The sequence below is a fragment of the Sturnira hondurensis genome, unplaced genomic scaffold (assembly GCF_014824575.4).
Source record: "Sturnira hondurensis isolate 20B ecotype Veracruz unplaced genomic scaffold, ASM1482457v3 Scaffold0001221, whole genome shotgun sequence".
NCBI classification, from domain to species: domain Eukaryota; kingdom Metazoa; phylum Chordata; class Mammalia; order Chiroptera; family Phyllostomidae; genus Sturnira; species Sturnira hondurensis.
Window position 1 is genome coordinate 893672 of NW_028073852.1, and position 23272 is coordinate 916943.

Here is a 23272-nt window from a genome sequence, read left to right on the forward strand (position 1 = left end):
CTTCTACCCCTCAGCCCCGTGCTCATTGGGGTGGTGCTCTACCAGCCGAGCCCGGATTGGTCAAGGAAGCCGCCGCTCACCGAGGCTGGGGCGCGCGTGCGCCTTGGGCCGGGCTGCGGGCGATGGTGCTGGGGCGCGTAGCTGGGGGAGGCCGGGCGGTGGCGGCAGCTGTCTTCAGCTCTGTAAGTACCTGCGGTGGCGGACGCAGTGGGTCCAGCGGGGACTGGTTCCGAGGTCCCGGACAAGCTTGGGCGTGTCAACCTCGCCGCTTGTGGGTCGTGCTGTCGCCAGCCACCGCTGCGAGTCTGCGAGAAGGGGTATTGCCACTGGACAGGGCCGGGGGAGAGTGCCAGCCGGTTCTGAGCTCGTTCGCCGGAAATATCCCTGGAGTGTCCGCTGTATGCAGGCCCTGTGGGGATGCCGCCGTGAACAGGAACTGATGCTCCGCGCAGGAGTTAGGGAAATAAGTAAAGTTTGGGCTGAGCGCGGCAGTTTCAGTGCGGCGGAGACACACGGAGCCGGGAAGGGGGCCCCAGAGCTAGACTAGGGCTGGAGCTATAGGGAGGGCTGCGCACAGGCCTTCGGGGTGACCTGGGCGGCCTGGGCTTCTCCTGTGGCTGGGAAACCGGGACTGAGCGGGGAGGGATGCATGTTAGGGGAGAAACTCGGTTCTTCGCCGACGCAGCAAAGAATTACAGACCAGCAGGTGTATTAGCATGCGAGCAAGGTTTAAAAGTGGTAAAGAGAATGGGCCTTGCTGAGGTGGGCGAAAGGCATAGGTTCAGAGCGGGGCAAGGTAAGGGCGGCAGTTTCTATAGTTGGCGGGAGGGCAGTGAAGAAGTTACATATTGATCGCCAGGTGAAGGTGCTGTCTGCTTCCACGGAGGGGGTGGGGTCAGTTACCTGGAATCCTGATCTTGCTCCGATTCCATTTGTTCATCTTGTTGTAAAACAGATGTGTGACAGGAGGCACTTAATTAAAGTTGGGGCGATTGCCTAAGGTTATTTATGGCCCTTTCTGTAAGCATTTGGGACTCCCTTGTAAAACAGATAGTGACCAGATGCAAGCAATTAGTCATATATGGGTTTTTTTCTTTGGGTGCTGTGGACCCCCTTCCCTTCCCCCTTCTAGACCTTGAACGAGAGCACAGTTGCAAAGGCTTTCTCTCCCAGAGAGTGGAGTCCATACATAGAATTCAAGGGCTCCCTCCTCCGGTGCCAACAGCGTTTCTCATGGGGTTCAGGATGCCTGGCAGTATTATCGGACCAGGCCCAGGATTGCTGAGTTGTCGCGTGGGGTGTGCCTCCCTCCTCCTCCCTGCCTCGGTGTGCTGTCCATCCTGCCTAACAATGCAATTAGTCAGATGGGCAGAGGGGACGGGCAGTCTGTACTGGTTGGAGAGGGAGAGGTGTCTTCCAACCAACACCCACCCCCCCACGCCCCCATTCCTGTCTCCTGTGGAGCAGAGTAATCCTAGCTGGAGGAGCCCAGCTCCCCCCAGCCTGCCCCCGCCAATGCCAGCATCACATCCATCTAACAGATGGAAACCGAGCCTAGAGGTGGAGTGGCTTGTCTGAGGTCACATAGGGAGTGAGGGAGCCACTGGCAAGAGGCCAGAATTCCCTTGGGGCTGGGGGCAGGCGAGGCCTTACCTGTCTCCTGGAGATTCACAGGCTTCTCTGCATCCTTAGGGGCCGGGCCGACTCTCCAGCTGGGACTGGTGCCACCGGCTTCCTGGAGGTGGCAGCGCTCCCCACAGGCCCCGCACCCGGATCCCAGTCTGTGAAGGCCGCAGAGAGTTTGGGAAGGATCATGTGGACGAGGGCTCCCAAACAGGGGCAGACGGTACAAGGCGTCCCAGGCCCTCTCCGCCCAGCGGGGGCCCCTCAGAAGCCCCGTTCCCCTTGCCACCAGAGCTGCAGCCACCCACAAACTGCTGCATGAGCGGCTGCCCCAGCTGCGTGTGGGTGGACTACGCGGAGGCGCTGCTGCGGCACTACCAGGACGGCGGGGAGCGGGCCCTGGCTGCCCTGCAGGAGCACGTGGCCGATGAGAGCCTCCGGGCCTTCCTCAGAATGGAGATCCAGCTCCGCATGAGGAGCAGGGGCTGAGCCGGCCCGGGGCTCCTACCCAGGCAGCGCTGGGGTCGCCGCCCCTGGTGGGGCTTGTGTCAGGTGGGGCCGGAAGAATTATTTGTTGACTTGACGCAAAAATAAATTAGTTCTCTGTGCTGCTGTCCAGAAGGCTCGTGTGGCCTCGTCAAAGGGCAGGGACGGGTTGTCACAGGGGTTCCCTGAGCTCCTTACAGCCTCCATCAACCTGAGTGGGAAATAAGATTCGTTCCGTTGAATGTTCAAGTGACAAGGGCCCCCGGGGCCCCCTGCCCTGCCCTAGCATCTCTGAAGCCCCCACCGGAGGCTGGCTGTGGTTCCTGAGCAGTGCAGTAGAGGGAGGGTCATCTGGTCCCATGAGGTTGACGTTGGCAAAGCCCTTGGCCCCCATGGAAGCCCCCAGGCAGCCTGGGAGGTTCCCCACTGGTCCAGCTGCGTTCTGTCCCCAGCTGCTGGGGTTCTCGGGGAGGCACCAGTCTGCCAGCCAAGTAGATGGCCGAACATCAGCCAGCAGCGGCCTGAGCGCTTCATAGCCACCGGTCCTGCCAACCCACCTGAGGCACAGTCCCCAGGGCAGCTGGCCAAGGTGGAAGGACCAGGGGGCCTCAGGCATTAACCTCAGAGCTGGCATCCTGGCGCCAGCCCAAACCCTCACCACGCATCCCAGTCGCCTGCTCGTCCTCACCAACGGAGCGTCCCACCTCGTCCCCCACTCCCCCTCCAGCAATGAATTCCAGGCTCTGATACCCGTGTCCTGGACAGGGCAGGGGTTAAGTGAATTTATGCCAGCTTTACCTCCCTGGGTGCAGAAAAAGCTAAGGCTGGAACCTCACGGGATTTGAGCTGACAGAGTGCCCTCCCCTTCACGTACAACCAGTGTTCCTAAGGAAGCGCAGCTCGGTGGCCAAGGGGGAAAGCTACACGGTCAGGCCCGGCACCTGGCAGTTTGGGCTGGCGTCTGGCTCAGCCAAGGCACGTCATCCAGGAGTGCTCAGAGCGCAGGTCAGCTCAGAGATGCGTGGTCAGAGTGACACGTGTTTGTCAGGCTGTGTCTCGGAGGCTGTCCAGTCTGACCCCATCCACACGCACGTGAGAACGGCCTGGGGAGGGAGAGGCCGCCCCTGGATGGCAGCACAGCAGGGCTCTGCGCCGCGGTGCCTGCGGGGGTCTTCCATGGGTCCCAGTGATTTAGCAGGAGGTTTTCTGTAGTTTTCTCAAAAGTGAGGAATTCTAGAAGGCTTTCCGCAGGCACTTGGGAGAGTGTGCGTACACGCACATCGCGTCCGGTGGACCCTGTACAATCAGCCTTGTTTCAGCACTCAGCCGTTCTGGCAGAGGCCCTTTCCGGCAGCACGCGAACCTCACAGAGAAGCCACTGGCCTTGCCCCCGGCCGTGGGGCAGGACCCTCCTCAACACACGAGTGTGCCCGTGCCGTGTCCGGACAGGCGTGCTGAGAGCTCCCCGCCAGCGCGGGTCTCCCTTTGTTCAATGGACCGTCCGTCTGTCCGTCCCTTCACTCGCTCGTTCCGCAGGTCCTTACTGAGCACCTGTGAAGTCCCTGGCACCCGGCTGGACACGGGTCCAGCGGAAAGCTGCCTGCCCCGCCCCCTAGTGTGGGAGACAGGTTGACACCAGACTACCAGTCAGAGTGCGATCTCACCTCACACCCGTCAGACTGGCTGTTACCAAAACGCCAGCCAACAAGTGGGACGCGCATGTGGAGGAAAGGGACCCCTCGCGCCCTGCGGGGTGGGATGGCCAGCGGGACAGCCACTGTGGAAAACAGCATGGGGGCATCTCAGACAATTAAAGGTAGACGTTCCACCCCAGCTGCTGTGGTCAGTGGACTGAGCGCCGGCCTGTGAGCCAAAGGGTCACTGGTTCGATTCCCAGTCAGGGCACACGCCTGAGTTGCAGGTCAGGTCCCCAGTGGAGGGCGTACCAGAAGCAGCCACATACTGATGTTTCTCTCCCGCTTTTTCTCCCTCCTTTCTCTCTAAAAAAATAAATAGATAGAAATATTTTAAAAGTAGAACTACCTATCCTATGACCCAGCAATTTGACTCCTGAGTATTTATCAAAAAAAACCAAAGGCACTAGTTTAAAAAGACACGCAGCCCTGAGTCCATCGCGGTGTTACTTACCGTCGCCGGGCACGGAAGGGGCCCGTCTGCTGACGGGCAAGTGGGTGAGGGTGCGGCCCCGACACAGTGAAGTGGGACCCGGCCCGGAGAAAGCATGCGTCCAGCCACTGGCGGCAGCAGGGGCGCACCTGGAGACTGTCTCGCGGAGTGACATGAGTGAGAGAACGCCAAGCACCACAAGCTTTTCCACGAGTGGAACCCAGAACGCAAGGAGCGGAAACGGACGCTCGGCCACAGAGAACAGACCGGCGAAAACGGCGATGGGTGATAAGAGGTGCCAGCCTCCAGTCCTGAAGGAAACAACTCACCGGACGCAAGGGACGGCATAGGGAAAACAGGAATTCATAATGACTTTGTATGGTGACAGGCGGTTGCTAGGTTTTTCATGGGGATCGCTTCGCAGAGTACGTACACGTTGAACCAGCGCTCTATACCAGAAACTAACAGAATAGTCCATGCCAACTATGAAGTTAAAACAAGAATTATCCGAACGTGCGACTCCGTGCCCAGTGTGATGGGGACAGTCCGGCTGCTGCGAGGTCTGTGGAATGGGCATCCTGGTCCAGCCCGAGGGGGGCGCCCAGAGGAGCCGCTGCTGCGGCGGCAGAGCTCTGCGGTCTGGGGGGGGGTGCAGCAGGCGCAAAGGCCCTGGGTGGAAAGGGCTCCTTGGGGAGCAAGGAGGGATGAAAGGGGAGCCCAAAGAAGGGGATGGGGCCCAGCTACACAGGGCATCGGGCCGCGAAGGTGGCTCTCCGAAGTCAGAGGACTGAGCAGGGCATGGGTGAGTGGCCCAGTACAGCAGCCGGAGTGTTTTGTCCTTATTTCAAAGGTGAGCTGCTTTGGGAGAGAGTCCTGCCCTGCTGGCCCTTCCAGATCACGGTCCCCCTCCCCGGCCTGGCTCCGACCCCCCGGGCTCCTCCTTCCTGCAGGCCCGGACTTGCACCTGAACCCCGTGCCCAACTCCCAGAATCCTCAGCGGTGGTGCCCGCCCCAGTGGCCCTGGCAATCTCATTAGTGTGGCATCAGGGGACAGTCTTAATCAGCTTACCCAGGCACAGGATAAATGCCTGGTGGACACCCTGATGAGGGAGGCCCGCCACTCACCCCTGTGGCTCCCTGAGACCGGCCCAGAGCTTGGTGAGTAGTGACCCCCCCCAGTGGCCTTTCCTGGCGGCCACTTACCAAGGGTGTTGGTGGGCATCTGCCCAGAAAGTGGGAAGCTGGTGGGCTTTATACCACCTCGCTGAGGCCTGGGTCTGTGAGAGCTCACCCACTCCCATGCTCAGAGAGGACGCCCAGCTGGTCCCTCCCTCTGTTCCCCCTAGGCAAACGGTGGTGCAGGCTGTCCCAAGGCCAGTGATGGGTGGTCTGGGAGTCTCAGGCCGCACGTGCTCAGTCAACTTGAGTGGGCACCCAGCCATCGGCCCAGCTGTGGCCAGGGCAGCTCAGGCAGTGGCCTCTGTGGGGCCAGTGAACCTCAGGGCCGGAGGGCCCGTGGTCGGTCCAGCCCAACCCCAGGGGCCCGGCACCCACTGCTGAGTCTCCCTGGCCAGTGGGCCCACCTGTCCATGCGTCTCACTTGGTCTCAGCCCTGACGCTCTAGCGGACCGCCCTCGGCAGCCCACCAGACTGGGGACCAGAAAGGGGACCCAGGAAACAGTGCCTGGGACGTGCTATGTGGGAGCAACGCTCCTGTCTTCGTCACATGCTTTGCTCCAGAGCCTTCTGGGCCCCAGTGGCCCCGAGGGATTAGTCTCCCTCCAGTGCTAATAGGCTTGGAGGAAGCCGAGCTGCCCTTGACCTTGCCCAAGATCACTGAGGCTTAAGGCATTGGGGTTGGAGGAGAGGAAAGGAGGTCACTCGTGCGGTGCAAGGAGGCCCGCAGGCGAGCTGGGCACCCAGAGGGGCTCCAAGCAGAGTGAGTGGCTGGGAGGGCCCTGCTGGTGGAGGAGCCACAGCTCAGCCCAGCGCCACCCCCGCTGAGCCAGGCGCTCCCCTGCCCGGGCAGCCCCTCCTTGGGCTTCCCTGCCTCGCAGGGCACTGCCGGGTGCCTGGCATGCCACTGAGCAAGAGCACCTGCTCCAGGGCTTGTGGAGCAGAGCAGAGCAGGGGAGACTTGTGAGGAGGGGTGCACGGGGGTCTCTCGGGCACTCGGGGGGTCTCTCGGGCACTCTCGGTCCCCTGTGGAGGTCCCATGGAGGGGGCCTGCTGTCTGGGTCACCCTCAGGACTCATCGGGTCTTGGGTTTCAGGGTTTCCTCCAGTGGCTCCGGGCCTGGCAGGGGGTGGGGGCAGGAGGGCTGACTGGCACCCTGTCTGCCCTGCCCCCAGCCCACAGTGTGAGTGAGTTCGGAAGCCAGAGGTCGCCACAGAGCCCCTGCGAGACTGGCCATGAATCTGGAGCCACCCAAGGCCGAGATCCGGTCTGCCACGAGGGTGACTGGGGGGCCTGTTACTCCCAGGAAAGGGCCCCCCAAATTTAAACAGCGGCAAACCAGGCAGTTCAAGAGCAAGCCCCCTAAAAAAGGTGTCCAAGGGTAAGCAGAGCTGGGGAAGGGGTGGCTCTCGAGGGTGGAGGTACCAGGCCTCACAGCGGGGAAGTGGGGGCCTCGGCCGCCTCTCCCTGGGTGGGGTGGTTCTGTGTCCTCTCACAGGGGTCCGGAGGGCCTGGGCAGGGGCTGACTCAGGGCCCCACCCCCAGCACCATGGCGGGGGTGGGGGGTGGGCAGAGGCTCTTGCACTCTCTAGCCACTGTTGCCCAATGGGTGTGGGAAGTTAGCTCACTGTCATCTAGACACTCGGTTACAGCCCACCACTGTGGGCCCCTGCACACTCACCCACACCCCGGGCACACCCACAGCACTCCATATTCTCGGAAGCCTGCACTCGAGGACATATGTAGCCCCGTGCGCCCCACTCTGCTCTCATCCTGGCCACCATCCTGACCGCTCTGTCCTTGCAGGTTTGGGGACGACATCCCTGGAATGGAAGGCCTGGGGACAGGTAGGGTGACACTAGGGTCTGCCAAGGTTCAGTTCTCAGCTCAGAGGCCCAGAACTTCCAGGGGCCCAGCCCCCTCCGGCTTGGCCAGGCTGAGGCTTGTTTAGGGTCCCGCCCACTTCCCAGTCTTCGTTTTCTCCGAAGCACCCCGCTTCAAGTCTCCCCCGAAGTGGGGTGGTTTCCACACAGTGGCTTCACCTGGTGCGTGGAGCGGCTGGGAGAGCAGGAGGAGCGCTTGCTGTCCCCTCCCCCACAGCAAGGCCCACCTTCTCCCCTCCCCTCCCTCGGGCCTGTTGTATCCTCAGCCTGCCCGAGTGGGGTGCCCATTCCACACCCCTAAAGCTGGTGTGTCCTGGGAGGAGGGTCTTCACCACTTGGGGTGTGGACAACAGGGCCCTAAGGGGGCAGCGGGGCCACAGGACCTCCTAGACACGCTGGCCCCTTCCCCCGCAGACATCACGGTCATCTGCCCCTGGGAGGCCTTCAACCACCTGGAGCTGCACGAGCTGGCCCAGTACGGCATCATCTAGCCTCCCCTGCGGTCCGCTCCAGCCCCCACCTGGCTCGGAGTCCTGCCCAGAGGCTCGGGGGTGTCGGGATTGCACAGGCTGTGTCTGGGTGTCCGGAGACCCTCAAAGGATGTGACCTCAGGCCGCCGGACACCAGGAGCCCATCGCCTCCCCACACGACGCCTGCCTGACTTCCTGAGAGAGTGGCCCACAGACCTTCTTGTCCCGTGGCTGGAAAACCAGGGCAGGGTCTCCCAGCTGTGTCCCTCCCAGCCCGACCCCTGTCCTGCCTGTCCCAAGGCAAGGACAAGCTGCCCCCACAAGCCATTCCCAGCTGGTGCCCCTGGGTGGGCGTGGTGGGTGGTGGGAGTCCTGGGAGCATCAGAGCGAGACCCCTCCATACCCACTGCAACCGTGGGAAGCTGGTTCTTTCCAGCATGGCCCCCACGCTTGCTGTCCCCATTTCAAAATAAAATTGTTGTACCCCTACTCACTCATCCGGGTGCGTCCGGAGTGGGGGCAGAGCCTGGGGTTGTAGGTAGGAGGGAGGCACAGGACAGTGGGGGCAGCAGGGGCCGGGCCAGCCTGACAGGGAAGAAATCCCATGGGCCTGTGAAGGCTGGGTGGGCGTAGGCAGCCAGGCCAGGGTGGGGCCAGGAAGGTGGCTGAACACACCCCGAAAGGGCAGGCAGACGGCCAGAGCCTCACCGAGGGGGCCAAGTGGACAAGGCCCAACAGCAGCTCCCACGGGAAAAGGGAGCCCCTGCCCCCCTCACAGGGCAGGAGGCAGGCGCAGAGATGCGGGCTAACTCGCCCGGTGGTCCGCCGGCCTGTCCTTAGTGTCCCCCAGAGCCAGACAGGTTGGCACCTGTGACCCAGCAATTCTGCTGCTGACACCGTACCCGGGAGCAGGTGACACCACACAGACACCCCATGCAGTCCGGTGCCAAACGGTCAGTCCCTGGCCACAGTCATTATCTGGAAGCTGCCAAGTGCTTGCCCACAGGAACCAGTGCGGTGACCAGATGGTGCATCTCGGGAAGGTCCCCCCCCTTTTTTAAAGATTTTATTTATTTATCTTTAGAGGGGAAGGGAAGGAGAGAGGGAGAGAAATATCAATGTATGGTTGCCTCTCATGCGTCCCCTGCTGGGAACCGGCCTGCAACCCAGGCATGTGCCCTGACTGGGAATCGAACCGAGATTGTGTGGTTCGCAGGCCCGCACTCAATCCACTGAGTACACCAGCCGGGGGGCGGGGGGGAAGGTCCCCCTTTTACGTGACAACCGGAAAAGACCACCCTTACGATGAAAGGCGATGAGGCCATGCAGAAGCGACGGCAGGTAGGGGACCAGGGAGCCAACTGGGCTGCATCTGGACCTGGTGGTGGGTCCACAGGCATTTGCATAGGGAAGGACCCTCACGCTGCTCACTTGAGGTTGGTGCAATTTACTGTGTGAAGGATACATCTCAAGAAAATTTACTCTCTCCCTAAAACGCCCTCTAGAGGAGAGGCCTGGGCCTCGCCCTCAACTGCCACAATGGACAGGAGAGGGGGAGGGCCAGCCCCCAAGGAGGGTGGGTGCAGGTCTGGTGAGGCGGGGCCTCAGGGTGATGGTCAGAGGGGCTGGGGTGGGGGGCGGAGGCCTCCCTCAGAGGTGGGCGAAGGACACAGACACCTGGGCCCAAGGTGGGTATGGGAGGGGCTCGTAGGCAGGGCCTCCGAGTCTGCTGGTCCGAGCACCGGTGGGAAGTGGGAGAGGCTGAGGCTGGGCCTGGGAGGTTAGGGAGCTGTCAGACGTCAGGGTCAGAGGTGGGTATGGGCGCTGGCAGCTGAAGTCGGAGCTGGGGGCACCCTGGTGGCCTTTTGGGCACCCTCTGTGGCTCCCAGGTGGCACCATGGGTTTCAACCAGTGCTCTGACCGCATTAGTTTGCGAGCAAGGGGCAGTGCCAGAGGTGGTCCCTGGGGCAAAGGCCTCTGAAAGAGCAATCAGGTGGTGGACCAGCTGTGGGAAGGGGAACCTCGGGGGCCAGGGGCACAGCAGTGTGGGGAGGCGCTGCACTCCAGGCACATGTCTCTGGCTGCAGGTTAGCCCCAGTCCTGCTTGGCGGGGGGCTGGGCCCTGGGATGGTCAGCCAAGGCCTTCAGCAGCTGCAGGGCTAGCAGAAGCTCTGCCCCCTGGACCAGCACCACAGCGACCACAAAGCTGCCCAGTGCCCGGGCCTGCGTGCGAAGCCACCATTGGAGGGGTGCGCCGCAGCCCCCCAGGTGCACCGCTCTTTGAGCCACGTCCTCCGGCAGGCGCAGGATGCCAAAGCCACACTGGTCGTTGATGGCAGCTCCTGCTTCTCGGGGGTCAAGGCAGCAGGAGGCAGGCAGGCTGCAGGCCTGGACCCCTGGGGAGGTGCAGTTGAAGTACCTGCAAGGGGCACCCTCGTCACTCTGGAGGGCGGGGCCCACTCTCCTGGCACCCCACGCTGGGTGGGGCAGCTCCTACCCGCCTCACACTTCCAGGGCCGCACCCAGGCACAGGCACGTGCACACACAAGCACGCTCAGTCAGGACTGCACACGCGTGATGCCCCCAGGGGCCCCTGGACGTGGATCCACACACACCTGCATGGGAACGGCACACGGTGGCCCTCTACACATGCAGGCAGATGTAATAGCTTCTGGGATGGAAGGGGCATTGTTAGGGAGGTGGTGGAGGGGAGGGAAGCACTGGGGGGCTGGGGGAGGCGGCCTGCGGGGCAGATGCTGCTGAGCTGGTCGGAGCAGGAAGGGCAGAAGGTGGGCAGGGGCCTCTGTCGTGGTCGGCAGGTCCTAGCGGGGGCATCAGGGGCAGCGCTGGGCAGCGACCAAAGGTGAGAGGCCTGGGAGGAACTCCGGGCCGAGGGGAGGCATTGTCCTCGACACGCAGGCAACCCCCAGACACACACACACACACAGACACACACAGTGGCTAGGAGTGTTCTGAATTTGACATTGACGTTTGTGCAGTGTCCTTGCCAGAAAACACCCCAAAGTGACTTTCTAACCTGCTGGCTGCACTTCTCCATTAAGCTTCCCCTGTGTCCACCTGGCTGGGCCTGAGTGTGCACACATGGGTGTGCACGAGTGTGTGCGCGTGCACGTGGGTGTGTGTATGCAGAAGTGTGCACACGTGGGTGGCCATGACCTCCCCCCCCCCCGCCCCCCGCTCCCGCCTTCAGGACTCACGGGTTCTGCTGCCAGTCCTGGTAGGAGGCGGCCCCACAGCACTGCAGCCCAATCTGGACTTGGTCGATGAGGAAGCGCAGGTCAGGGTCGTCCTGGTAGTGGGTGATGGCCACACGCAGGGCGAGCTCCAGTCCGTCCTGCAGCGGGCCCCAGAGGGCTGCCACCAGGACTCCCCCGATGGCCTCCAGCGCCAGGAAGGCCAGGAGGCCCCCGGAGAAGCAGCGCAGCAGGCAGGCATTCTCACAGAGGGCGCCCAGGCAGCCTGCCAGGCTCACTGCACTGACCGCCAGGCCCCCCAGCACCAGCCCCAGCATGGGGTCTGTGGGCAAAGGGCTCCCCCAGCTGCTCCCCAGAGAGCCCTTGACAGCCAGGCCCCAGAGCCCAATGGCCAGGGCCAGCAGGCCGAGCAGGGAGAAGAGGAAGTTGGAGAAAAAGGTCAAGCATTGGAGGCAGCTGCTTCTCAGTGGGAGGGAGGGGCCCCGGCCTGTCCTCCAGGCCCCTCCTGCTGGGCCCGGGCAGCTGGAAGTGAGGAGTGGCTCCTGGCCCCCAGGGTCCTGCAGAGGAGGAGGGACAGGGGATCTCAGCAGTGCGACCCCATGACCCCATGGCTTCTGACCCGAGGAGTAGCAGACCCTGGATGGCCAGGAACACAGGAGCCCCCAGACTGGGAAGGGCACGTCCCAGCCCCTTTGGAACAGGGGCCCGGGAAGTTCGTGCTCCACCAGCACACGCCTGCCCCGCACCCCTCTGCACCTGCTCCGCGAAGGACATGGTCCCGGGGGACTGCTCCACCCAGGCTGGGGGCCAGCGCAGGTAGCTACCCACTGCCTCCCTATCTGGCACTGGCCCTGATGTCCCAGGATGCACTCAGTCACTCCCACCATAGGAGTGCAGACGCTGCGCTGGGCCCGCGGCAGGGAGGCCAGGCTCCTCCAGGCTCAGGGCCTGCCCAGGGGCCTGCCTTGCCCTCTAGCAGGACCTGCAGGCAAGCCCAGGGGCCTGGCTGCACCAAGGTGGAGGGTGAAGGGGCGCCGAATGTTGGGGGTCTGTCCTTCTCCTGGTCCCCCACAGAGGAGTGGCTCATTGATCAGTGAGGTTTGGAGAGGCCACGGAGCCTGTCCCACTCGGACAGGCCACGGAGCTCCCCTCCACCCATAGGCAGGTCTGGGAGGGTCTTCTGGTCTCTCCCTGCAGGGGGGAGAGACAGCCCGCCCCACCGTCCTTGCTCGGCGACCCGCAGGCATCCAGTCCTGCCAGGGCTGACATCTGCTGGGGGAAGAGCCAGGGAGCTGTGGCTTGTGCCCAGGCAGGGGACCCTTGCAATGCCATCCACCAGGAAGACGCTGCCCCCCAGCCCCCACTCGTCTGACTCTGCACTGACACTTCGCTGATTCTGAACTTGGAGCGGAGAAGAGGCCTGTTGTCAGCCCTCCAGACCCCAAAATCAGTGGGAGCAAAAGGGCAGGCTGCTGGCCCTGTGGCTCGGGGCCTGGGCCGCAGGAGGGGCCACGCACGGGTGTGGGCTGAGGGGTCATCTGCAGCTCCACAGCTGCTGGGAGGGGTCGTGCAGGGCTGAGTGACATGGGCAGTGGGGTGGGGACACAGGGGAGGTGAGGAGGCTGAGGGGTCTGGGGGTGATGGAGAGGGAGGGGCAGGACATGAGGGAGGCCCGATGGCCCTTGTGGGCACTTTCCGCCAGGTGTGTGCTTTCCCGGGGGGCATGGACCGACCAGCGCTGTGTCAGATGCAAGGCCAAGGCCAAGTCACAGCATACAACCCAAACAAGGAGCTGGGTGAGGTTGAGCGCCTGGTTAGTAAGACTCCTCCCCAACCTTCGTAGCTCCACGGGCCTCGGGCCTGGGGACACCCTCATCCAGCTGGGGGGGCACCAGGGTGCTGGCTGACCTGGGACAGCAGGGGGCTCCTCTCCCCCTCCTTCATCCTCCACCAGGACAAGCGTGCAGGTCCCTGCTGGCCTCTGGCTGGGACCCGGGGCTGGTGCTGCCGCGTCTCCCGCCACCCTGGGAGCTGCGAGCCCAGGGCGGGGCCACACGGTCACGGGGGATCATGTGAGGAGTCACGTTTGGGGGCTTAGGGCGGGCTGTGCCCGGCAGACGCAGCCGCCTTCCTCCTGCAGCTTGGTCCTGGGCCCCACTCCGCGGGCTCCGTGCTGGGGGCTGTTAGGGTGCTGGCCCCAAGGCCGTCACGGCAGGGTCCAGCGTGGCCCTGGGCCTGGCAGTTCCAGCGGCTGCCCCCCCAGGGACACAGAGCCCTGTGAACTGGCTCACAGTGACAGCCCCAGGCCACCTGCCTGCAGCTGACTGCCTATCCCCTGACTGATTCCCCGTAAGAGCCAGACAATACCCGCTGGGGAGATGGCATCCTTCCTGGCCACGGGCACCTGGGCTCGCCCACCCCCTGAGCTCCTGACAGGCAGAACTTGGTCACAGTCACCATCGTGCCCAGTGCCAAAAGGACGCCCGGCACTTGGCCGCCATGCACACAGCCGTGCTTCAGGCCGCCCCATCCCCCATCATCCAACACCCTGCCTGCCACAGGCTCTGCAAGACCTCAGGCACAGGCTGGCCACACCTCCTTTGTCCCCTCTGTGGTGTGTGTGAGTCTGCCACGTGTACGTCAAAGCTCATCCCATGAACTGAGGGGTCAATGGTTTGATTCCCAGTCAGGGCACGTGCTGAGGTTGCAGGCCAGGTCCCCAGGTGGGGGTGTGAGAGGCAACCGACAGATGTAGCTCTCCCTCTCCTTCTCCCTCCTTTCCCCTCTCTCTATAAACAAAATCTTTAAAAAAAAAATAAAATAAAAGGACCACCCACAGCACAGCAGGCAGAGGTCAGGGCAAGGGCGGGAACTGGAGATTAGAGACCTTGAGCAGCCAAGCTGTCTGTCAGCTCTTCCCCAGAGATGACACCCAGGCTTCATCAGTGATGCGTCTGGTCCCAAAGCCAGGCTCTCGGGTGCCAGCTGCCACCTCCCCCGCTCCATCTCAGTGCTGTCCTGATACTGGGACGGAGGGAGTCACCACGGCCACTGCTGTGGGCTGAAGGTGTTCCTCAAATTCATATGTCAAAGTCCCAACCCCAGGACCTCAGGACGTGACTTGGAGACAGGGCCTATAAAGGGGTCATTAGCTTCGAATGAGGCCTTGAGGGTGGGCCCTACTGCAATGTCCTTATAAGAAGAGGAACCTGGGACCCACAGAGAGACATCAGGGATGCTCGAACACAGGAGAAAGGCACGGCGAGAAGGTGGCCGTCGGCGAGCCGAGGAGAGAGGCCTTGGGAGGAGCCACCAGGCCGGCGGCTTGGCCTCAGACTTCCATCTCCCAGGCCCCGAGAGATAATCAGGCTAAGCCACCCGGCCTGGGGTCTTCCGTTTTGGCAGCCTCGGAAAACAAACACAGCTGCTAATACAACGTAAAAAATCTGCGTGACTGCTTCACAGTGCTGAAACAGAGACGAAAGGCAAGCACTGTGTGGTAGTGTGGCCCAGCTGTCACCGGGCGGTGCCCCGACACGGCCCCCACGTTAAGGCGGCTCCCCAAGAAGTGGCCTTGCCCTTCCAGAAGGAATACATTTGGTGACTGTTGGGAACAAGAAAAATAGTCTCAGCCCCAAGGAGCCTGCGTCCCTAGCAAACATCCTGTAAGTTGATTGCCATCTGTTTAGTTTCAAAATTTTCCTCTCAGTTGAGTCAGATCCCACCCTGTTCTCTGGCGAGGGCTCTGTGAGCCCCACAGCTACCGCCACATCTGCTTCTGTGCAACGCTTGCTTGCTTGCCCCTATATAAGGACTTAGCTGCACTGCGTGCGACTCTCGTTTGCAGCCCTTGTGGGCACTGTGTCTCTGGACACTCTGAGAGCTTGCCCCTGCGCAGGTTCAACTTGGCCAATAAAGTAACATCTTTGAAACCCTGAAAGTCTCCGACATTTGTTCTCGCGGTTGGTGGATGCAACATTTGGAGGCCCCAGTGAGATTCTCCCTCGGCTGAGCTTTGGATCGGAGACCGAATGGTAGTCCGGGCTGAATAAGTATTTGGTGGGGATCCCCTTTTGTTTTGGTGCTCTGGAGAAAATACCCCTGAGGTAATAGGTGGGAAGCCACCTGTGACCTACCCAGGGACTTTCAGAGGTGTGACGCTGCCGTCTGAAATTTGGTTTTGGTAATTTGGATTGTGACTGGTCACGTTAGGTTTTCCTTCCCCCGTGCCGCGCTGCGCTGCATTTAGTCTCAGTGTGTGTGCTGGGCGCGTCTGATTGTCCGTGTGTTCGTGGAAGTGCGTTATTTGTCTGTGTGTTTGTAAGAGTGACTGTGCTTGTGGCTCCGCGGGTGAAAAACCTATGGAGCAAGAGCGACACCCTCCCTTGCTGGAGGGACGGGAGGCGCCGCCATTTTGCCTCTCCGGGAAGCGCCGCGGCACCGGATGTGCCTCCGCGGGCGCCTCCCTCTCTGGTTTATGTGCCCTTTTCCACCGGTGACTTATGTAATTGCAAACATCAGAGTCCCCTGTTCTCTGAGAAACCCCAAGGGCTGATTTCCCTTCTCGGCCCCCGACCTGGGACCCTGGTGCTACCGGGGAAGGAAAGCACTCCTCCAGTGTGGCCGGGCTCTGCTGGGGGGGCTCGGGGCAGCTTCGGGAAAACCTACCAACTTCAGTAAGGTCAGGGAAGTCGTCCAGGGCAGAGCGGAATCCCCGGCAGCGTTCCCGGAGGGGCTTGTGGGAGCATATAGGGTACATACACCCCTCGACCCCGAGGCAGAGGGACCAAGAGTAAAAAAGAATGATAAATAAATCCAGATAAGTAAAAATATGTATAAAAGATGTGAAAGTTTTAAACCTGGAGTAAAGGAAATCTCAACTACTTGTTTTCTGGTTTCCTGGGAAAAGAGCAAATTTCTCACATGTGGTTCTGTTTCTGATCAGAAACCTGTATTGTAAGACCTAGGAAAGGTCGCCTGTAGCCGGTTGGGGAGAATGCCTTTGCCACCTGGGACCCAGGAAGGGTCAATTGGAGCTGACGAGTGCTTCAGCCTGAGGCAAAGCAGCATGTCTCTGCCATGAGACCGGGCCTGAAGGAGCATGTCTCTGTGAGGCACCAGTGGACACACTGGTGCAAGAGAATGCCTGTGTGTTATATCGGAACTCTGTGTTTTGGATTTTGTTCTGTATCTGTATCTGAAAGGGAAGAGAAAAAGCTCACTGCCAGGCAACAAAGACCAGAGTTACAGGCACCTACAGCCCTCAGCCTAGCTGGCTTAGACCCAGACCAGACTGCCACAGAGCTTCAGAAACCCTCCCACTGCCCTCGGAGAAGCCCTGGCCAGAGATCTAAAATCATTCACTGAGAAGGAGACTGGATGACCTTGGACAGATTTGCTGCTGCTGGCACTGCTTAGAATTAGGAATGCCCCTAAGTCTTCAGGAGACCTCCTCCGATACTCAGAATAGATACAGGGGAGAGATGTAGCAAGAGACCTGTTTAGACAAGTCAGAGGGACTGGGTCCATTTGCTGAGCCACTAAGATAAAGAGGAGTAAACAACTAAGTAACTAAGAAGTAAGAAGAAAAGAACATTACCCTATCAGTAGCCCTGCTTTCTTGCTTCTGTAAACCTGCTTAGCTATATACTGCTGCTGTGTGGACCCTGCAGCAGTCAGATTCTCTGTGTAACTGGTTCTGATAGGAATGGCTCTAGTTTTGAAAGTCATGAACTGAGGTCCAAGGCTGACCATCTGATTTATAGGGTGTTTGCAAGGTCTAAGCTTCAGAAAGGTGGAAAAAAATGTCCCTGCAAATCTAGGGACTTTTAGCTGCCAAATACTGAGTTTAAGTACAGTCCTTCCCAGTGTGGGAAAGGAACAGAGATTAAAAGAGAATTATGGATAAATCTGGATAGATAAAAAGGCTATAGAAGGTTTGCAAATATTGCAGAAAGTCTGTGGGAAGTTATAAAAATAAATAGAAATGTAAACGTTTTGGAAAGAAATTATGTGGTATTAGTAATAGAAGGTATAAGGCATGGAGATGCATCTTGATGGGTATTAGGAGAAAGATTTTCCTTCAAGATTTGTGTTTTTCTCCCTACCCGATCCCTCCAGAATTTGGCATTCTGAAGGAATGAATGATAATGTAAGGTTTCTTTGCATAAAACCAATAAGACCAGTCATTAATAGTGGTTTTGTTAACCAAGACTTTGACTGGAATGTCACACCTGAAGGAGGCATGTATGGGTTCTGGTTGTTACCAGAGAGCTCAGAGGAACTGGGATTGACCTGTGAAGCTGGCAAAAGCCCACGAGAAAAACCTGGTACTTTGGTTGGTTGTGCGGTTCCAGCCAGCCTTTCCAGGGAAGGAACGAAGGTTGCTTTCCTGAAAGATGGCTAAAAGGAACCTATAGGCACAATGGAGGCTCAAGGATTTGAGTGAAATGACTGGTACAGGCGAAGCCAGATGGGGAATGTGTGGCTCTGCTTCTGTGCCCCGAGGGGTGGACTGAGAAGTCAATCTGAAGGTTCCCTGTGTGAGTTCCAGCAAAGTGGACTTAGGGATCATAAGTGATCCAGGCTGCTCTTGATGTGTTTATGCAAATGAACAGTCAAAATCAAAAGTGGGACCTAAAGTAGTCCCTATAATAACAGTGAGGGTGATCTTAAGGAGAAAAATTATAGTTCTAGGAAAATCACTATGCTCAGTATTGGATATCAGAATGGCGCAGCTAACTGTCTTAAAACTGTCTTATTTTCATGTAAGAGTTGAAACCTGGTTTGTGATGTCACCAAAGATGTACAATTTACAGGTGCAAAGGACCTGTCAAATTGCCACTGTTAAATGTCATTTCAAGAAGGACCTTGCAATAGAATGTCATCCCAAAAGACAGTCTCACAGGCACAGCAACTGGTTTGGGAATTATTGTGTGAATTAACCTGTGTGTTCTTCTGTTTACATAGGCCTTATGCCTATGACCTGCCTAATCGGTCACCTCCAGAATATGACCTGACCAGAAGGCCAACGGTCCAGTAATGCCAGCCTTTAGACACCAACCCTGCGACTTCCTGGTGACAGCCAACTGACCAGGACCCTGTAAGGTCCTTCCCCTTGCAGGAAGGACTCCCTCTGTGCTGCAACCACCACCTCCTCTTTCAGGGTACCCCTGACCCAAGGGTAGGTAGGACGACGTCCATGTCCAGCCCGAAGTAGTTATAAGAAGATGAGACCTTCGTCCATTGTCCTTTATATGATTCCAGAAGGAGAAAGGAACCTCAAAACCCCTCCTAATAGTTAATCACAGGAAGAGAAAAATAATGAGGAAAAACCCTCATTAATGCTCTGAATCCAAGAACAGGGGGGACCTATATATTCCTAGGAGAAGAGTGTTACTATTTTGTTAATGAAAGTGGCTCAGTTGAAGAAAACTTACAATGCATAAATAGACTTAAAGACAGACTATGGCCCAGGGCCAGGACAGGAGTGTCCTCCTAGTGGCAGGACACTCTTCTCTCCTTCCTAGGCCCCGTCCTAGGACCCCTGATCATCCCAAATGAAGAAGAGTCAAGGGTTTGACATACCCCCAAAGAAAACGGGGGAATGTTGGGATCAAGAAAAATAGTCTCAGCCCCAAGGAGCCTGCGTTCCTAGCAAACATCCTGTAAGTTGATTGCCATCTGTTTAGTTTCAAAATTTTCCTTTCAGCTGAGACAGACCCCACCCTGTTCCCGCCCTCGCGGGCTCTGTGAGCCAATAGCTAACCGCCACATCTGCTTCTGTGCAACGCTTGCTTGCTTGCCCCTATATAAGGACGTGGCTGTAAGCGCTGGGCGCGACTCTCATTTGCAGCCCTTGCGGGAACCGACTCTCTGGACACTTTGAGAGTTCGCCCCTGCGCAGGTTCAGCTTGGCCAATAAAGTAACATCTTTGAAACCCTGAAAGTCTCCGACATTTGTTCTCGCGGTTGGTGGATGCAACAGTTACAAGAGAAGCGAAATATCAGTGGCTGTTCAGTACAAGAACAGGAAAAAGTCAGAGTGGACCCGCCTGCCCCTCCCTTCCCCTGCATTCGGCCACAGGGGCCTCCATCGTCCTTAACGTGCCCTATCATGTTTTAGGCCCCTGGGCCTTTGCATGTGCTTTCCCCTCCTCTCTGTCCACTCTTCCCCCAGATACCGGCGTCCCTCACTTCATCTGCCACCTGCTCAGGCCTGCCCTGGGAGAGCTCCCCGGCTTGGGTTGTGGGCAAGGTGCGGGTCAGAACCTGACATCACGCACTGCGATGCTGACGGGTGTGTAATCCGCCTCCTGCTGGTGGATCGCACCAGGGTGGGGCTCTGGCTCTTTCCTGCTCTGTTCTGGCACCAGAGCCACGGTGGGCAGACCCTGCCCGGGAAGAGGTAGCGTGTTTTGCCTTGTATAATGAGCACTGTTTTGCACACATTTCTGAGGGAAAAATAAGGATGCGCCTTATACATGGATATAGTGATTGCATACCATGGGTATAATAACAGGCATAACAACCCCGGGTGTAATCCGCACAAAATGTGGGTATTTGGCAAGGGAATGAACGAGTAGGGTTCTAGTAACTGCTGTGACTGAGACCGTGGAAGAGACTGTGTCCCAGGCACTGTCACAGTACCAGGCACAACAAAACCAGGTGGGGATGGGAGGAAATGACAGTGACAATTTCCTAACATTTTCTAGTACAAGAGTTAAATAAACACAATAGGAAAGTGAACCACAGGGGTTAGAAAACAGATTTTTTTAGCCTCTTGAATGTGTCCATAAGTTTTTATTTTATTTTTATTTTATTTATCTTCAGAGGGGAAGGGAAGGAGAGAAGGAGAGAAACATCAATGTATGGTTGCTTCTCGTGAGTCCCCTGCTGGGAACTGGCCTGCAACCCAGGCATGTGCCCTGACTGGGAATCGAACCGCGATTGTGTGGTTCGCAGGCCTGTGCTCAATCCACGGAGCTACGCCAGCCAGGGCTCATAAGTTTTTTTACCATCATAGACATCAGCACAAAATATGCAGGGCCTGCTGCAAAATGAAAATGCGGAGCTTCTTGTTAAAAATTAGCCATTTCAAGGCAGGGACAGTGGAGCATCGAAGGGAACACGAGGCCTTTGAGTGTCAGAGGGGGGTGTGGGAATGACACCTTGTCTCCATGGAAAAGAAGCCAAAAACGCAGCCAAAATCCATCTGTTTTTCTCACATTACATTCAGGAAAAGTAATTCTTCTCTTTTAAAAATAATGTTTAGGCCCTGGATGGCATGGCTCAGTGAATTTAGCACTGGCCTGTGAACCAAAGGGTCGCAGGTTCAATACCCTAGGTGGGGCATATGCCTGGGTTATGGGTCAGGTCCCCAGTGGGGGGCACACAAGAGGCAACCACACACTGATGTTTTTCTCCCTCCCTTCCCCTCTCTCTAAAAATAAATAAACAGATAAAATCTTTTTAAAAACTCATTTAGGCACGACGCCACCCTCCTGAAGTCCTTTCTCTGTCCCTGTGAGCAGCGAGGCCTTTGCCTCGTCTCCAATCACAACCCACCAGCAGTTGGTTCTGTTCCTCTCTGGACTTCCCTCTGTTGCTTGGGTTTCTAATAACAATCACGTGTCATCAATACAGCCATATTTCATTTTTAAAAATTAAAAAAATAAACAATTAAAATTGATTTTAGAGGGATAGAGAGAGAGAAACATCGCCCTACGGTTCCACTCATTCACACATTCATCGTCGCTTCCTGTACGTGCCCTAACGGGGGATTGAACCCCAACCTTGGCATCGGGACGACGCTCTAACCCAGCGAGCTACCCGGGCTTCTTTCTTTTATAAAAAAAATTCAGTTACAGCTGACACTCAGTATTACTTTCTATTAGTTTGTGGTGTACTCAAAGCTGTCCTCCCAAGCGTTTGCTCCTCGCGCAGCCGGGTCCAGCTCTAGGCCTTGCGCTGGGCGGGGAGCTGGGGCGGGCGCCGGGCCGCGCTGCGCAGGCGCGGCCGTTGGTGAGGCCGGAACCTGGTTTCGGGGCAGCGCGGCCGGGGGAACCAGTTGGCTGAGGCACCGGACGTCGCGGCAGTGGCTGTCGGGCGGCGAAGCTGGAGCGGCGGTGGCGGCGGCGGCGGGAGGCCGGGGCTGAGGCTGGGGCCGGGGCTACTAGGCCCGTGGGGAGGCAGGCGGCGGCGACGTCCCGGGGCTTGAGCCCGGACGCGGGAGCGGCCGCCATGGCCGATAGCATCGTGAGTGGGGTGGCGGGCGGGAGCGGGCGCCGGGATGAGGCAGCAGATTTGCCGGCGCGGCCTGCGGGGGCCCCCACGGCCCGCCCGCCCTCCGCGTTGGCCTGGCTGCGGGGCCGGGTCCCCGACCTCCCCTCTCGGCTCGTCCTCGCCCCGGAGCCTCGTCCTAGCCCGCGGGCCGGGCAAGGCGGCGCATCTGGCGGCGTGGCGGCGCCTCCCTCCCAGTCTCCCAGCGGCGGGGGCTCGCCGGTCGTCCCCCGCGGGGCTCTGTCCTGCCCGGTCCCCGCCCTGGTCGGTACGTTGTCGTGACTCACGAAGGCAGAGCGCTTCCGCCGCTCGGGGACCTTGCAGACCCCTCCCCGGGGAGGACGCCGAGCCGAAGGAGACGGGAGCCTGACCGGCCGACTCCTTGTGGCAAGAAAGGGTTGACAGCCCCCTGTCTATAAGGGAACGTTGTAGAAGTGGATTTCCTGGAATTAGGACTCGACACACTCTTTTTCTACCACTTACAGAAAAGAAAGTCACTGAAAAATCATAAAACCGGTCATGCGTTAACTCATGGAAGGTTTCCCCTGCGAAGTCAACGTGGCAGGAAATAAAATCAACAGACCCGCTGGACAGGCCATGGAGGCCTGGGGGTGGGAGCTCCCTGGGCCACCTAGTGCGTCCCGCCTGAGGGGTGGTGGCAGCAAGGTGTCTGCACCAGGTCCCAGCTGGAGGGGAAACTTCCCGGTAGTGACTCCTTGCTCAGCTCTCCAGCCGGCAGGCCCCACCTGCAGGTGGCTCAATTGAAACTTGACTCTTTTAAAATAACAGTCAGTAGTTGTTGGTGACTTGTCCTCAGAGTAGGTTAAGACGTGGCCCGGAGCCTGCTGTCAAACATTCTCTTTACAGCAGCAGGCTGATCTGAATTGAAGTCGCCCCCACAAGCGAATCAGCTGGTGTCCATGAGGCCAGGCTCCCAGGCGGCCAGGGGGACTCCTGGTGGGTTTTTCAGACAGGGAGGAACTGGCTCCTGCCCTTTGGAAGTTGATTCAGAATGTTTTTTTCTTTCTGGAGTTTAGAAAGTGGTCTTCTAAAAATTTCTGTGGGTGTAACTGATTTCCACCTCACCAATTCTCAGGCTCCTCCAGGAAGTTTTCTGAGCTCATTTTCTCGAAGCTACAGAAACCTGAGTTACAAGAGGCTGTGTGTCCCTCTTGCCAGTCTGTGCCTTGTTGAGTGTTTTGTAGCCTGTGTTAGAAGCCAAGCCAGAGCGTCCCTCAGGCTCAAGATCCTGGGCTTAGCATGGAAACCGGGACCGCACGGCCATGTTGCAGCCGCTCGAGAAGAGTAACTTCCCAAGCTTCACAGCTGTCCCCAACTGTGTACCTCTGACCTTCGGAGTGGGCGGCTCCTGTGCTTGCCAAGGGAACAGGCCCAGGAGCCGCCCCAGAGTCCCTGAAGAGAAGCGCTCTTCCCTCTGAACACGTCTCGGCCTTGGAGACAGTTCAGAAATGGGCGCGGGGAAGCAGTTACCCAGTGCCCAGGACGCCTTTCTAGGGGTTGAACCAGAGAGGAAGGAGCTGGGAGTCAGAAGCCAAGAGCTTCTGTGTTTGCATTCCACACGGTGAGGGAGGACGTTAACCATTGTAGTTAAGGAGCAAAGGTAGAGAATATTTTGTGCTTCTGACAGTTGAGACTTCATCAGGACCGTGTTAGAGCAGTCTGAAAGGTTGAGAGCAGTGTGGGCAGAGCCTTCCGGTCAAGTGCAGGCAGCTGGAAACCGGGAAGGACAGTCGCACTCTTTCAGAAAAACCTGGGTCAGTCCTCAGCTGTGTGAGAAAAGCCGGGGGCAGATGGGACACCACCGTGGCGTTTGGCCACACGTCAGTGATGGCCTCCTCTTTAAAAGGGTGGCTGTGGCCTTCCTCGTCCGTGTGGCCGTGTTTCAGACCCAGAGTGCAGTGCAGGGACTGTGGGGAGGGGGCCACCAGGAAAGGGGTGCTCCTTGTCCAGCAGCCGCCCGGGGCCACCAGCCAGCTCTCTCTTCTTAGAA

The 23272-nt window shown here is 58.7% G+C and overlaps 4 protein-coding genes across 6 annotated transcripts in view; 3 read left to right on the forward strand and 1 right to left on the reverse strand.

Moving 5' to 3' along the window:
* Positions 1-58: 58 nt before the first annotated feature.
* On the forward strand, positions 59-23167 carry OXLD1 (oxidoreductase like domain containing 1). Of its 2 annotated transcripts, XM_037069135.1 has the most exons (3): positions 59-182; positions 1693-2140; positions 23133-23167. In XM_037069135.1, the coding sequence occupies exons 1-2, from the start codon at positions 123-125 to the stop codon at positions 2110-2112; spliced, it is 480 nt and encodes a 159-aa protein (XP_036925030.1). In that variant the 5' UTR covers positions 59-122; the 3' UTR covers positions 2113-2140; positions 23133-23167. The 2 variants fall into 2 exon arrangements, with proteins under 2 accessions (XP_036925030.1, XP_036925021.1); XM_037069126.1 differs by lacking the exon at positions 23133-23167 and having other exon boundaries at positions 62-182; positions 1693-2241.
* PDE6G (phosphodiesterase 6G) lies at positions 5314-7850 on the forward strand. 2 transcript variants are annotated; one of them, XM_037069203.1, is made up of 4 exons: positions 5314-5394; positions 6588-6793; positions 7219-7259; positions 7710-7850. In XM_037069203.1, exons 2-4 carry the CDS (start codon positions 6648-6650, stop codon positions 7784-7786), a joined length of 264 nt encoding a protein of 87 aa, XP_036925098.1. In that variant the 5' UTR covers positions 5314-5394; positions 6588-6647; the 3' UTR covers positions 7787-7850. The 2 variants fall into 2 exon arrangements, with proteins under 2 accessions (XP_036925098.1, XP_036925108.1); XM_037069213.1 differs by lacking the exon at positions 5314-5394 and adding an exon at positions 6112-6175 and having other exon boundaries at positions 6595-6793.
* On the reverse strand, positions 9628-13116 carry TSPAN10 (tetraspanin 10). The gene is made up of 3 exons (XM_037068896.1): positions 12889-13116; positions 10984-11537; positions 9628-10184 (listed from the first exon to the last, which is right to left on the reverse strand). Exons 1-3 carry the CDS (start codon positions 12922-12924, stop codon positions 9854-9856), a joined length of 921 nt encoding a protein of 306 aa, XP_036924791.1. The 5' UTR covers positions 12925-13116; the 3' UTR covers positions 9628-9853.
* The window catches only part of NPLOC4 (NPL4 homolog, ubiquitin recognition factor), a 36663-nt gene continuing 34491 nt past the window's right edge, over positions 21101-23272 (forward strand). The window contains exon 1 of the mRNA XM_037068511.1: positions 21101-21237. Within this exon, the coding sequence (XP_036924406.1) occupies positions 21223-21237 (15 nt within the window). The 5' untranslated portion in view covers positions 21101-21222. The remainder of the gene's footprint in view (positions 21238-23272) is intronic.

What these genes read in the sequence shown, in the direction of transcription:
- OXLD1 (XM_037069135.1), top strand. Translation starts at nt 123, where the DNA reads ATGGTGCTGGGGCGCGTAGCTGGGGGAGGCCGGGCGGTGGCGGCAGCT. An exon ending in CGGCAGCTGTCTTCAGCTCT is followed by an intron (nt 183 to 1,692) that starts GTAAGTACCTGC and finishes CTGCATCCTTAG; the next exon opens with GGGCCGGGCCGACTCTCCAG.
- PDE6G (XM_037069203.1), top strand. Translation starts at nt 6,648, where the DNA reads ATGAATCTGGAGCCACCCAAGGCCGAGATCCGGTCTGCCACGAGGGTG. An exon ending in CCTAAAAAAGGTGTCCAAGG is followed by an intron (nt 6,794 to 7,218) that starts GTAAGCAGAGCT and finishes CTGTCCTTGCAG; the next exon opens with GTTTGGGGACGACATCCCTG. An exon ending in AATGGAAGGCCTGGGGACAG is followed by an intron (nt 7,260 to 7,709) that starts GTAGGGTGACAC and finishes CTTCCCCCGCAG; the next exon opens with ACATCACGGTCATCTGCCCC.
- TSPAN10 (XM_037068896.1), bottom strand. Translation starts at nt 12,924, where the DNA reads ATGAAGGAGGGGGAGAGGAGCCCCCTGCTGTCCCAG. An exon ending in GGAGCCCCCTGCTGTCCCAG is followed by an intron (nt 11,538 to 12,888) that starts GTCAGCCAGCAC and finishes CCTCCTCTGCAG; the next exon opens with GACCCTGGGGGCCAGGAGCC. An exon ending in CAGGACTGGCAGCAGAACCC is followed by an intron (nt 10,185 to 10,983) that starts GTGAGTCCTGAA and finishes TGCCCCTTGCAG; the next exon opens with GTACTTCAACTGCACCTCCC.